The sequence below is a fragment of the Mirounga leonina genome, unplaced genomic scaffold (genome assembly GCF_011800145.1).
Source record: "Mirounga leonina isolate KUSES-001 unplaced genomic scaffold, KU_Mleo_1.0 Mir_82, whole genome shotgun sequence".
In the NCBI taxonomy this organism is placed as follows: domain Eukaryota; kingdom Metazoa; phylum Chordata; class Mammalia; order Carnivora; family Phocidae; genus Mirounga; species Mirounga leonina.
Window position 1 is genome coordinate 34,982,282 of NW_023270825.1, and position 14,300 is coordinate 34,996,581.

The window sequence follows — 14,300 nt, forward strand, 5'->3', positions numbered from 1 at the left end:
CTTGGAGTCCATCCCTGATGCCTCTCTTTCTCTCACTCCCCATAAATCTTGTTGAAGACATATCCAGAATCGGACCACTGCTTATTGATTCCACCGCTAGTGTCCTGGTCCAAGCCACCACCATGTTGCTTGGATTCTTACACTCATCTCTTAACTCCCTGTTTTTCGTGTTTCTGCTCTTGCCTCTCTGCAGCCAAATACAAGCTCAAAAGCCAGAATGAACCTTTTCAGTATGAGCAAAGTTACCCTTTTGCTCAAAGCCTTCTTCTCATCTCACTCAAAGTCAAAATCAAGGTCCTTAACCATGGCCTAGAAGGCCCCGACAACAAAGGCCTTTCCTCCTTGTACTCTCCCGCTTGCTCACACTGTCCCCCCCGCACTGGCTTCATGCTGGCCTCAGAGTGCTTATGCTTGCTACCCCCTCCCTGTGATGCTCTGCCCTCAGGTACAGACAAGATTTGTCCACCCACTTCTTGAAGTCTGACTCAAGTCTTTAGCTTAACTCAAATTCCTTTCCCTTCAGGCCTTTCCTGAGCTCCCCATACAAAGCTGAAATGCCACCATCTTGCACCAACACGCTGTCTTTACTTTTCTCCATTGCACTTATCACCAGCTAACAGACCTTACCTTTAATGTATTTATTTTATTTACAAAAATGTAAGCTCTCAGGGCAGAGATTTTTGTACTGGTCGTTGTTTATTCTTTGGCACATAACAGGCATTGAGTAGGTTAAATGATGTGAGTGATTTGCAGTTATTGTAATACACGTTTTGAGTACTCATTTCTAGAACACACTGTAGAAGATGAAGACAATGAACATAATACTGGCCTTACCCGTCAGGAGCTCGCTAGCTAATTAAAACAGACACTGTATACATACAAAATAAATAAATGTATTTAAGTAAATATAAAATAAAATATTTAAACACATATAAACAAAATAAAACATATACAAAATGCAGTGGGAGAATAGGAAAGGAGTAATTAATTTTATTCCATTTAATGAGAATAGCACCTTAATATGTAATATTTGTGCTTAGCAATACTTTCTTTTTTTAAAAAGATTTATTTATTTATTTCACAGAGGGAGAGAGCAAGGGACTGGGGGGAGGGGCAAAGAAAGCGGGAGAGAGAGAATCTCAAGCAGACACAGGGCTAATTCCCACGACCCTGAGATCATGACCTGAGCCAAAACCGAGAGTCAGATGGTCAACTGACACCACCACCCAGGCGCCCATTTAGTAATACTTTCAACAGAATAAATATTCTCTGGTAATAATTTTTAAATGACTACATTAGAATTTGGAAACTGTGAAATTTTATTTTTTATTCTTATTTCCTGTAGCACACAAAAGGAAATATAAAAAGTTTCAAATCATTCAAAGAATAGTTTTCTGAATACATGATTTTATGGCACAGGGAACAACTGCACTTCTCAGAAATCAGTAAATCATCAATCACACATACCTGCATTATTTTATTGTGTCATATATTGATACAAAATTTATCAAATTATATAGTATTCATCACAGATACTCCATTACTGAAAACCTGTCCAAAGTATTGACTCTTAGTCCCCTTTGATCATGGCAAGAACTATTTTACGAGCAGATACAAAATAGAAGCCAAATAAGGAGCACTGTTCCCAATGAGAAGGATGAGAAATGATTTTAAAAACTGTTGAGAGACAATGTCAGGGGTACACGCTCCAGAGCATCCCAGTGACTCTCAACCCAGGCTGTGCCTTTGAAAATACAGATTCTCCCAGTCACCAGCCCATGCCCACCGAGTCAGAATCCCTGGGGCCAGAGACCTGGCACCTGCGTTTTTTAAAGCACCACACGTGATGCTCATACACAGGGTTGAGAGCTGCCAGGAATCTTTCTACACAGCAGAAATGCTGGCTGTCCACCAGAGTTCTGTTCCCCTTCCAGAGCAGGGAGTTGCAGCTGGGCACTGGTTGCCCAGCAGCGCCCTTGCATTTAGGCAGGGCCTGGTGACTGAGCTCTGACCAGTGGACCACGGGCAAAAGTGGTATCTACCAAATCCAGGCCTGGCCCTTCAAAACCTACTTGATCCTCTATTTCCTCTCTTCCCCTCTCCCCCAGCAGGATGTCAGTGCCCAGGGCAGCCCTCCACATTCAAAAGAACTTCATGCCCTGCGTTCTAAAAGTTCAAGATCTCAAGTAACAAAGAGATCTTCAGTGTTTTCTTCCACTGGACAAATGGCCATAATCCCTTTAGAGATTCCAAATTATTTTCTGGGCAAATATTGTGATCTCTTTCAAATGTGTATTATTACTACTTCAAATAGCCTTTTTGAAGTTTGCCAACTTACTTTTTTAAAGATTTTATTTATTTATTTATTTGACAGAGAAAGAGAGAGAGAGCGCGCACAAACAGGGGGAGTAGCAGAGGGAGAGAGAGAAGCAGGCTTCCCGCTGAGCAGGGAGCCCGACATGGGGCTTGATCCCAGGACCCTGAGATCATGACCTGAGCTGAAGGCAGATGCTTAATGACTGAGCCACCCAGGCGCCCCGAAGTTTGCTAACTTAAGACAACAGGGTCAACTCTCCCCTCCCCTGTTGAGTGTCCCAAAGTTTCATCTTCCCTATAGAGTATCACGCCCCCCCCGCCCTCCCCCCCCTGCTGTGTACAAGGCAGTCTTAGAGGGGCGTCTCAGGGGTATAGTTAGAAAAAGAAAGCCTGTAACCTTGAAGTGTGAGGGACTGGAGGGTGGTATTTCCCAATCCTTGCTTGGTGGGCACTTTCCTTGATCCTTCCTGAAAAGCAGATCCTATAAAGAGCATGTCTTGCTTTTAAATTGAGTCCCACAGTGGAAGTCCTTATTGAAGACAGCAAAGCCTCTGCCACCCTGGGTGCCTAAATGACTTTGTAGCACAGAGCCACCCCCATTCCCACCTCCTTGCTGCCCAACACACTTTACATGAGAGGGAAGTCTTTATATGTGAGTGCCTGAGATTGAAGGGTTTATCTGTTACAGTATCTAACATTGCCTTAACTAATACATATAATGAATGATTTTATTCCTACATAGATTCCTAAGTATGGGGTCCCCACCCCACCCCCCCAAACATAACTTTGACAGTAAAAGTCTGATATGACATACATTGCCTGGTTGGTGGTTACTAGTTATGTCTTCTCAACTCTAGTCACATAAAGGGAAGAATCTTCTGAGGTTGTCCCATCATGAAATCCTCCCATCGACAGTCTAGACCACCTATTAGGAAGCCACAGGAAAGGTTTAACTTTTACTTCCTATTCCAAGATAATGAAATCATTCCTAAAAACTATCTGTGCATAGGAAATATCTGATGAGGCTCCTGGATTTGTTCTTTATCATGGATTGAATTGTGTCTCTCCCCACTCCCCAATTCATACATTGAAGTCCTAACCTCTAAAGCCTCAGAATGTGACTATTTGGGGAGATAGGAGCTTTAAAGAAGTAATTAAGGTAAAATGAGGTCATATGTTTGGGCCCTAATCCAATGTGACTGATGTCTTTGCAAGAAGAGGAGTAGGACACAGAAAGGCATAGAATGTGAACAGGAAGATGGCCAGGTGGAAGGAGAGAGGCTTCAGAAGAAACCAACCCTGCCAACACCTTGACCTTGGACTTCTAGCCTTGAGAACAGTGAGAAAATAAACTTCTATTGTTTAAGCCACCCATTATGTGGTACTTTGTGATGGCAGCCCAAGCTAATCCAGTCCTGAAGGTGGTGGCCAGGATACCAAGGACAACCTGAAGTGGTGCTGTGGGTCCTTTTGTGTTAGCTTGACTTACCATCAGGATTGTTTCCTTTGGTCCCCAACCCCAAAATGCATGTGTCTCTGAGAACTTGCCTTCCCCCCCCTCTTCCCTTGTCATTTCAGTCTTCCCCCCTTTCTCTATTTATTAGAGATAGAAAGGAAAAAGGATGGGGGCACCTGCCTGGCTCAGTAGGTAGAGCATGCAACTCTTGATCTCGGGGTGGTTAAGTTCAAGCCCCATGTTGGGTATAGAGATTACTTAAAAATAAAATCTTAAAAAAAAAGAAAGAGGATATGAATGGAGGATAATACTGAGATGATGGGGGGGCGGGGTTCTGTCCTGTTTCTTCTAGTCCTGAAATAAGGTGGAACTCCTTCTACAAGGTGAGCATATCACTTACGTCAGTCAAGGTTGGAAACACAGGTGTGAGTCTGGAAGACACATAGAGTTTTGCTAATGAAGAGCCCCATGGTCCAGCTATGTTGGTCTCAGCAGTGGGCTGTCTATCAGCACATCTCTTCCATTATTCAGCTTTGGCGATGGCAGATCCCACAATGGTGCTCCTGCTGGCTGCTTAAACAGGGAGCATGCTCTGTGTTTGGGCCGGGGCGGGGGAGGGGGGGGTCGCAGGAAGCAGGGGCAGGCACTTGTCTCCCTGGTAAAAGAATGAGCATAACATAATTGAGAAACTGATTCTTGGAGGCTTCTTGTGGGAGAGACATCCAGCAACCATTCTTAGACGTCTCCCAGCTCTACTGAAACCTGTCCCAGTCCAAGTTGACCTCAACTGGGGAGGATGCCAGAATGTCCCACTGAGTGCTGATGTAAGGAGGTGGAATTAGGTATTTCATTTATAAAGTCCCTGGTTAAAGCAAACTGTGTTGTCTTCACTAGTTTATATAGTTCTTTTGCTAACACTGTCCCAAAATCATAGCTCTTCCATCTCATAGTGTGTGAAACACACACACACACACAGACATATTTCTGAAAGCAGCTGAGTCAGGATGTGAATGGACAATCTAGATGTCTAGCTTGGACTTCTAGATGATCCCCTGTCGCTTTTCTGTTTTTAAAACAATGTAAGCTACTGAATAAAGTATAATGAGATATCCTTAATTTTTTTATGAGTATGAGTATTTATTTCCCCAGACTCATTTAGGAAACCTCACTTCTTTTCCTGTCTTGCCTAGGGAAAGCCATTTCCTTCAAAGTGAAGTTTCTTCTTGGACTAGGCACTTACCTCAGGTTGCATCTTCTTTCCTCTTTCTTGGACAGAGGCAAACAGAGAGCCACTCATGGTCCCACTAAGCAGGCCTGCAGAGAATATTTATCACTAGGATGCCAATCAATGGGAAGGCAGCTGAAGTGCCCAAAGGGGGTCAGGCTGAGTTGAACCTGCACTCCACACTGTATGTGGTAGTGTGGATAAGAATCACAGCAGGATGGCTCGAGTTCCTGGAAAACATCCCTGACCATCTGTGGGATACACTTACCATCCATGTATGCATAGGGAAAACATTACGTGGTTTCTGTCCCTCAGCACTTATTGAGTACTGTCAAGTGCTGTGCTAAGTCCTCTCCACACATTATATCATCTTTCCAACAATCCTGTGAAGATATCCCTATTTTACAGATGAGGAAACTGAGGCATGGAGGCATACAGTAACATGCTCAAGGTTGCACAGCCAGTGAGTGGAGGAGCTGTGGTTAGAACCCAGTGTGCCCAACTCCAGAGACCCCACCACGCACCTGAAACCCAGTGTGAATCCAGTGAAGAAAAATACACCTGGAAATCTGAAAAATGTTAATGGAATTCACAGGGTCCATTTTCTCAACTTTTCATATCATCAAAGTAGCTATCCGGTTCCGGAGTTTTTCCTCTTTATTATAAATTTAGACACATTGCCTAAAATACAACTCTTCAAGTGAAGAAGATGGACTTACTGCTTTCCTTAACCTACTACTGAAAAATATATTCTCTATCCAATACTCAGATACACACTTTTGACCACTTTTTAAAGATCTAATGAGCTGGGCTTGTTCACCCCTAATACTGTTTTTAGGAATACACAATTTTCTAGACTCCAGAAAACACGCATTTGCCTCTCTCTGGTGCGAACACATTCAGTGGTAGTAAATTACGTCTTGAAAGAGGCCCATGCGTTCTTTGGTGTCATGGGTGTACACCAGCAGAAATACTTAGTGGTCTGAAATAATGTACTGGCATCCTGAACATCCTGGCATCTAAGCCGCCCAGACCCAAAACAGATACTTTTGCCTGTCTGAAGGATGGTGCATTCGGATATGTTTTTATGATCATCTGTGCTCTCACCCTAGTGGAGGAGATCAGCAGAAATCTTACCCGTTTAAATTAAAATTGGGATGAGGGGTTGGAGGAGGGCAGACACAGCCACACAGGTTTATAGGCAAGCCAGATGGCAGAGAGAGAGAATTCTAGCAACACTCTCGAGTGTTCCTGGAGACAGCGACTTCAAGAATAGATGGGTGTTTGAAAGCAGACCCTGATCAAGGCCTTCCGACCCGGGGTGAGCCCAAGTGAGGACCAACTCTGGGAGGCCCGACCCGGCTCGCGCAGGGGCGGGGTGCCGGGGCGGGGCTAGCAGGGCCAGGATCCGGATGGGATCTGGGGAGAAGTGATGAGACCCGAAAGCCGAGTTTGGTAGAGGTGGGCCGGGTGGGAGCTCACCTCAACTCCCGCATTCAGAACGTCCGCACCGTTTCCCCGGGCTCGCGGGTCCGGCACACGGAGGTGGGGAGGGGCCCGGGTTCCAGCCCCGGACGCGCAACCTCGGGCCGGGGAGCGCGCCCGCCTCGCCCCCGCCCGGCCCGCGCCGTGGGGTCGCCGCGCTCCGGCGCGCGCTCCCCGCCCCCTCTCCCGGGACGCGGGCGGGCGGCGGCGGCGGCGCAGGGGAAGGGGCGGGCGGGGGCCGCCGGCGCTCTCTCCTCCCACCCGCGCTCCCGCCGCGCCGCGCTCCCCGGCCCCGAGCGAGCGGGCCGGCCCGGCGTCCTCCTCGCAGCCCGCGGCGTCCGCCCGGCGGAGGCGCGTCGCGATGGCAGCGGCCGAGCGGGGCTGAGCCCGCCGCCCGCCCGCAGCCCCCCGGGCCGCGCCGGCCCCAGCCATGGCGAAGCAGTACGATGTGCTGTTCCGGCTGCTGCTGATCGGGGACTCCGGGGTGGGCAAGACCTGCCTGCTGTGCCGCTTCACCGACAACGAGTTCCACTCCTCGCACATCTCCACCATCGGTAAGGGGCGGTGGCCGGAGGGGCGCCCAACCCTCCCCACCGCCGCGGCTGGCCCGCGCCCCCCCGCCCCCGGCCCCTGCCCCAGCCCGGGAGAACTGCCCGCCTCTCCGGCTGGAGGCATTGGCGCGGGAGGCCAGGACCAGGGGAGAAATCCCGGTGAGGGGCCGCCGCCTGGGGACTTGAGAAGCGGGTCCTGGAGGTGGGGGCGTCCCTGCTGTGGTCCGTGATTAGGGATAGGTTCTCCGGCCTCGCACTGGGGAGCATGCGCATCGGAGCCGAGACCACCCGGGCGAGTCTAGGCCTGGGTACCCCGAGCTGGGCAGCGAGAATCCTAGCCACCGAAATGACTTCCCCACACCCCCAGGTGGAGAGGGGGAGGGGAAGTAAAGCCTGTGCTCCGGAAGAGGGGTTCAGGGTGGGGAGCCGCGTCACTGAGGCACTGGGTGCCCTCAGTTCAGGGGTGACCCAATGTGGAGCCAGGAGGGGGAAGACAGGAGGAAGGGAGGGGCCAAAGGGATTGAGTTTCCAGAGCACAGTTGTGAAGGTAAGCCACAAGGTGGGACACCTGGAGGAGGGCAGAGACTCGGTGAGCGTGTTTGCGTGGGAAAGGGGCACTTACTAGCCACCTCCAGAAAAACAGTTGGCAAAAGGTTTGTTTTGAAGGAGGCTGAGGAGGATGGGGAATGTCAGGACTACTGTCCACACCTCGGGTCAGATGGCTGATAGGACCCACCTTCCAGTACATCGCTTTGATCTGGCAATGCTGGAGCCTGTGCTTTAGAGGGACAAGATCTCGTGGCTTCCCAGACTGGACTGTGATGCCATCTCTTGTTCTGGGAGGGCGTGGGTAGCCCCCCTCTGAGGGGGGGCTCTCCCCCTTGGGCCCTGAGGGGCCTCCTCCTCTGGGAGGTCTGAGCTGAGGGAATCCCACCACATCTAACAGCTTCCCCCACTGTTGCCCTGGAGGAGCCTCAGCCCGGCCCAGGTTCCCCCCACCCCACCGCCCCCAGCACTCAGCTCCCACTCGAGGGTGGAAGCCTCCCTCCCAACACACCTTCCCTGCCAAGAGAGAAGAGGGAGCAGGTAGAGCCAGGAGGGACAGAGACCCGTGGTTAAGAGGCAGTCTGTGTTGTCACATAGACCTGGAGACCTCACTTTGGGACAGTGTGACCTTGAATACCACTTAAGCTTTGGAGCTTGCATTTCTCATCTGTAGAATGGGAATAATAACAGTACTTACCTCCTGAGGTGCTGTAAGGATTAAATGAGATTATGTTTGTAAAAGCACTTAACACAAAGTTGGACATGTGTGAAGCTGGATAAATGCTAGTTATTATTGTTGTCATTGTCTTTGAGCTCCCAGGGTCTCATTCTCTCTTTGCTTCACTATCTTCAAGGGACTTAAGGTGAGAGAACAGATACATCCATCCATACAGGCTACTAGGAGTTCTGGAGCTCAGGAGGGGCCACTGCGTGGATGAGAGCTATCTATCTGGGAGGGATACTGGCAGCCAAAGGAGGACTGCATGCCTCTAGGGATACTGGCAGCCAAAGGAGGACTGCATGCCTCTAGGGAAGGCTCAGGGAAGAGGAGGCATTGGGGAAAGGCCTGGGAGGTGAGCAGGGGAGGGGCTGAGGAACCAGATGGGATATGGGGACAGGTTGCTGGCTTGGGGACAAAGGGCAGCAGGTTAGCACTTAAGGGAACTTTCAGTGGCTATTTTATGGATGGGCTTGGCGCCAGGAACTGCTGAGGTATCACAGAGGGCTGTGGGCTGCTGGTGGCCCCCAGACTCTGCCTGATGAGCAGTTGTTTGCACGCTGGTGTTCTGGCCACATTTCAAGGCCAAGGAGTGACCTAGGTTTTTTCCCTGGAGCACTTTATTCATCCACCTCATTTCAGAGGGTCTTGGGCTCCTGCTCAGTGTTAGGGGAGCTAGCCTCCCCTAGGAAATGTGTCCCCTTCTCCCACAGACAAATGAGGGAAGCGATGTTTCTGAAATCCCAAGATGGCCCTTCTGAGGCTTGTGTTTTCCTTAAGTCCCATGCCCTCAAATTGCTAACCACCAGCCCTTCTCCTTTTGTCTCTCCCACCTTGTCTTCTCCCTTTTTGGACACCTCCTTCCTGCCAAAGAGACAAATGTGCAGTTTCCCCTCACAGGTCACAGGGTCGTCCTCAGAGTCCCCCTGGGGCCGACGACTTTAGAGGCAGTGAGTCAGCAAACTGAGTGGGGGTCTCTCGATAGCACACTCCCCAGCCCATCCCCTCAAGGCCCTTGGTGTATTGACCTAAAACCTGAGCAGGGGCTTCCTCTGCTTCTGATGGTTGGGTCCACCTTTTCCCAGGACGCAGAGGACTGTTTAGGAGTTTGGGTTCATGGGAAAGAAAGAAACCTGTCTTTCTTCCCACTAGCCTTTTCAAATCTGCCCACTGGGCTTCTTGACTGCGTTCTGTCCAACACTACCTAAGGCACTTGGGATTCTATCTGGTCTTGGGCATGTTTTTCAGTAAGAACTACGACGTAGGGACAGAGCTGGATGGTCAAGGAAAGCTTTCCCTGCAGGGTTCCAGAGAGTTTCCCACGGAGTTCGGAAGGGCAGCCAGGAGGCTAATCAAGGAGCCAAGAAAATGGGTACTACCAATTCATAGTCATTAATTTATCCATTCAGAAAAAAATGCCCAGGTCCTGTAGCTGGGCTCAGGGCTGAGACCTGGAGATTGCAAGATGAATAAGACACGTCGTCACCTCTCTCAAGCTGCTCCATGTCTCAGACACATTCTTTTACCATGCTGGACACTGATCTAGGCACCTTTCCTGGAGCGACTTTGGTGAAATGGGGAAAACGAGGCATTTCACTAGTTATTGCCAAGACGGAGTTCAGATTCTTGGATCATGTTGATGTGACCTAGGCTGGCACCTTTGTGACTTACTATTGATGGCATTTGCTCTAAAAGCCCGTGACGTTCCAGAGAAGGGCCTGCCAGGAGCAGTGAGGAGACCTCCCAGGTCAGCTGAGGCACTGACTGCCCCTCTTGTTTTTAGTCCGCAGGTAGACAGGTGGTCGTGGGCTGGATCTGTGCCACAAGCCAGCCTTCCCCACGTGGCTGTGCCAACCCAGACGGGAGTCGCGTGTAGGTGGGCAGCCCGTGCCTTAATGGCTTTTGCTGACTCCTCACCTGTTAAACTAATTAAGGATTCACTGCAAAGCACTGTGCCAGGCATTTTAGCGACCTATTCAGGCCACCTTTTCCTGCACACAAGCAAAAAGAGCTAAGGCCACAACAAGATCTGGAAGCACTTGGTGAAGCACTCCTCACATGTGGGGGATCAACAGGATCATTGTTACTGTTACGGAGCTCTTGGGGGGCATTACCAGCAGCTAAATAAGGATGCCAGGGTGCAGGAGGCAGCCAGTGACCGGGGAGGGGACCGAGAGTGCTGTTGCTGTGACAAAGGGCTAGAGGAGGCCAGCCTGACTAGAAGTGGCAAGGAAGGCTCTAGAAGGAAGGGAAGCTAAGGGGAGGCCTTGCAGTGTGGGCTGCTTTTCCGTTCCTGGAGGGGAAGGAGCAGATGGGATAACAGGAGCAGAGACAACAGAGGTGGGAATCCAGGGGGCGTTCCTGGGATTCTGGGCAGTCTGGCTAGAACAGAAGGGAGTTTTTAGGGGAAGAGTGAGAACGTTCCTCTGTTTCTCTTTCTTTGTCTCCCAAACGCTACTTTAAGGGCGTGAGGGTAAAACCAAATCTTAGTCCTCTTCATTTTCATCATCCTGGTATAGGGCCAGGCTCGAGCTTCATACGTGTTGTTGAATTAATGGATGAATGAGGGCAGAGGGCATTGAGGGCCTGGCTAAGGAGGTGGGCCTTGGGCCTCCGCAGTGGAATAGAAGGTTCCTGGGCTGGGGAATGACATGGTGACAGTGGCACTTAGGGTCCTGGCTGGGAGTGGGAGTTAAGACCCGCAGCAGGGAGACCAGTCAAGGGCTGGGGTAGCAGCTCAGTTCTTCTCTCTGCCATACACCCCTCCTGTGGCCGCCACACCAAACTCCACAGTGGCCCCGATTCTCCTTTCCCTCCAGGAAGTGGAGAGCCGTTCGAAACCAGTCAAGCTGGCAACTTCTGAAAGGGCCTCATGTGTCCTGGGCTGCCTGCCCTGGCAGGGAGACTGTGTCCCAGCCTAAGGGACATCCACATGCAGGGGGCCTTTGGTTCGCTTTCTGCACGGTGGCCAGGAATGTCATGTGAGCCACTCATGAAGCTGAAGGAACACCATCCTTGCTCTTCCCGGAGTACATGTGTCACATGGCCTCCAGACCTTCTTGTTTTAAAGGCCACCTGGGTTCCAAGGTGGCTGCCAGGTGATTTTCTGGTTTGACCAGTTGAACCACTGCTGTGGCTTCAGGGCTGCTTCCTGGGGCTGGCTTTGCTGCTGCCAGATCCCCTTTCTCCGGAAAGTTCTGTCTGAGCTGGCTTGGGCTGCCTGGGGCTAGGGCCTCGGGTGACTGAGGGGCAGGGCCAGAGCCAGGGAAGGCCCCGGGGGCATGGATCCTCCTGCTTGGGCATTGGGTGTCCCGCGGGGGGGGGGGGGGGGGCTGTGCACACTGCGGGCACAGGGTGCCTCACTGCAGGAAGGGGAGAAGCCGTGGGGAGAATGGAAAGAGTGCAGACTTGCACGAGATCCCCCATGGCCCTGCCCATCTCTGCCACCCTCAGACGCTTATTAACAGCTCTTTCCTTAGTCTCCACATCTGTAAACTGAAGAGGGCAACAGACTCTTTCTTAAAGGTCGTTGTGAAGATTACAGAGGCTAATGGATGCAAAGCGCTTGGCCGAGCCCTCAAATGAAATGGTAGCCGCTGTGATTCTATTATTATGCCCATTCTTGTTCTTATTATTTGTTATTCCTAGCTCATAAGAAAGTTGTAGAGATTAATATACTGTCAGTAACGTGTTTTGAGGCCAATCATTCATGCATTCGCTGATTTGGGCACTATTTACTGAACACCCACTGCACTAGGTACCTGTGGGATCCAGCAGTGAACCAACAGGAGTCAGGGCACCAGCTCCCCTCTGGGGGTCACAGGAGTAGGCTGCGGGTTTCATGTTCGATTCTGTGCCAGGTTCCCACCCTTGCCCCAGCAGTGCGAGGCTCGGGGACGGAAGAGTGAGGTGCGGAGGAGGTGGGGAGACAGGTGGCCTGAGAGGATAGGACAGGGGGCTCTGTCTGGTGTCACCCTGCCTCAGGCCCCCCTTCCGCACACCCCACGCCCCAAGGATGTGATCCCTGAGAACAGCTCTGAAACCCTCGGACGCTTTCATTTCAGCTGCTCTGCACACCTGTGCCGCCTTCCCGGCTCCGCACAACCACCCCCGGCTTGGAGGGCCCGGATTCCTGCCCCTTCCCCCCTCCTCCCATTCTCCTCCTGTTCTCCTCCCATCCTCCCCCGCTCCCCAGACATCTTGGTGATGAGCTTTATAGCACGAAAGTCGATATTTGGCCATTACCCTTCTACCCTGATTGCCAGTTCTTCTCAGAGGGCCTTCTTCTGTAATCTAATATTTGTGCCCGTTTCCTTGTAAAACTGCCAATTTTCTGCACAGGCATGTGATCTCTCCTTGGCTCTCCTGCCTGGGCAGTGTGCTTTGTCGGGGGCCACGAAGCTTCCTGGACATTTCATTCCTCCCACTGAGGAAGAGAGGATTCATCATCAGCCTGGTTTTATAACAGGGGAAACAAAGGCCCCAAGAACACTGAGCTCACATCTTGCGTGCAGTTGGCCCAAACTTGAACCACCTCCTCTGCAGTTTCTCCAGACCGGCTTGGGGCATGCCCTTGCTCATCCCAGAAGACCCTTCCACAGGCTGCCAAGCGAACCTCTCTCCGGTGCACCAGTGGCTCTGGGACGGAGGGACGTTTGTGCCTCTGCTGTCGGCCAGGTCTGCCTCCTTGACATGACCCACTGGGGAACCGTCAGGGGCTAGGATTGGGGATCTGTCTGGGGGACCTTGGAGGGTGAGAGCTGAGTGTTGCCCTCCCATATCACTATTTTAAGAACATATTTACTGAGAACTCGGTGACTGGGGCCCCATAACCTGAAGAGGCTGACAGTAGGCTTCAAAATGTGGGTCATTCCCCCATCAGTCTCAAAAGTTTTTCTCCCTGATCTTTTCTCCTGGGATGTACTGACTTCATTCATTCACTCATTTATTCTCTCACTCACCCACCCATCCACTTTTTCTTTCCTTTATTCCATTTTGTTGAATAATACGTATGATTATATCTGCCTTCTGCCAGGCAATGGGAATGTGAAATGAATAAGATGCTGTTTTGCCCTCAGGGAGCTCGTAGTGCAGACCGTTGGGAAGTCAGGCATCCAGACAAGCAGAACAGTATGCAAAAGCGATGTCAGGATGCTTGGTGACAAACTCCTCCTGGGTTGGTTGGTGAAGGCTTCACAGAAGGAGTGACATTGGGGTGGTTCCTCAGGGGGCAAAGGGTGGGGGAGGAGGTGCTGTGGAGAACACCTCATAATTTGGGGCTTCTACTCTTCTGCCTGGCTGGGCCAGCTGGTAGGGGCGGGCCGTGGTCGTACCAGCTTTTGTTCAACTAGATCCTCGCTAAGAGTTAGCTTTTTGGCTCTGTGTGAAGGCAGACACATCTGGAGGCCCTGCCCCCTACAAGCCGCTTGCTCCTGAGGCTCCCAACCCCAGTCTTTTTCTCTGGGAACCTCTGCTGCCTGTCAACGTGGCCCTGCCTAGGAAGAGGCTCAGGAGGAGGGCGGAGGGGTGGGTGGTCAGTAGCTTGGCAGGTCTTGGCTGCCTCGGTGGTGCCCACTGACCACTCAGTAGCAGGCTCGGGGAGGCAAGGCCCGGGTCAGGCGTCTGCCAGAGGGGAGCAGGCCAGGGTTAGCTGGAGTGCACGGCACGTATCCCAGAGGCCCTATGTAGGTTTGTGCACATGGCAGTGGGAAGGGGAAGGAGAAGGGAACTGGCGTGCCCTGAGTACCTACTCAGTGTACCTATATGTGCACAGGAACAGTTGTGCTTTACACATATGAGCCATTCAGTATAGAGATCCTATCATAAAGTGGGGGGCAAGGAGTCCCCAAGTTGGCCCCAAGTTTGAGAAGTTTCTGGTACATTCTTCAGGTTAGATCCTCCAAACAAGTGTATGTGTATGTATATGTGTATATATGTAAGTGTATGTGTATATGTATGTGTATGTGTATATGTATGTGTATATGCAGGTGTGTGTGTATATGC

The 14,300-nt window shown here is 51.1% G+C and overlaps 1 protein-coding gene and 1 long non-coding RNA gene across 2 annotated transcripts in view; one reads left to right on the plus strand and one right to left on the minus strand.

Annotated features, from left to right (window-relative positions):
- Positions 1 to 4,388: 4,388 nt before the first annotated feature.
- LOC118002298 lies at positions 4,389 to 6,582 on the minus strand. Its single transcript, XR_004677011.1, has 3 exons — positions 6,480 to 6,582; positions 5,013 to 5,086; positions 4,389 to 4,427 (listed from the first exon to the last, which is right to left on the minus strand). It is a non-coding gene; the product is annotated as an uncharacterized LOC118002298 (long non-coding RNA).
- A 275-nt stretch (positions 6,583 to 6,857) lies between these two features.
- Positions 6,858 to 14,300, plus strand: part of RAB15 (RAB15, member RAS oncogene family) — a 22,798-nt gene continuing 15,355 nt past the window's right edge. The window contains exon 1 of the mRNA XM_034992653.1: positions 6,858 to 7,036. Coding sequence (XP_034848544.1) covers positions 6,913 to 7,036 — 124 coding nt within the window. The 5' untranslated portion in view covers positions 6,858 to 6,912. The remainder of the gene's footprint in view (positions 7,037 to 14,300) is intronic.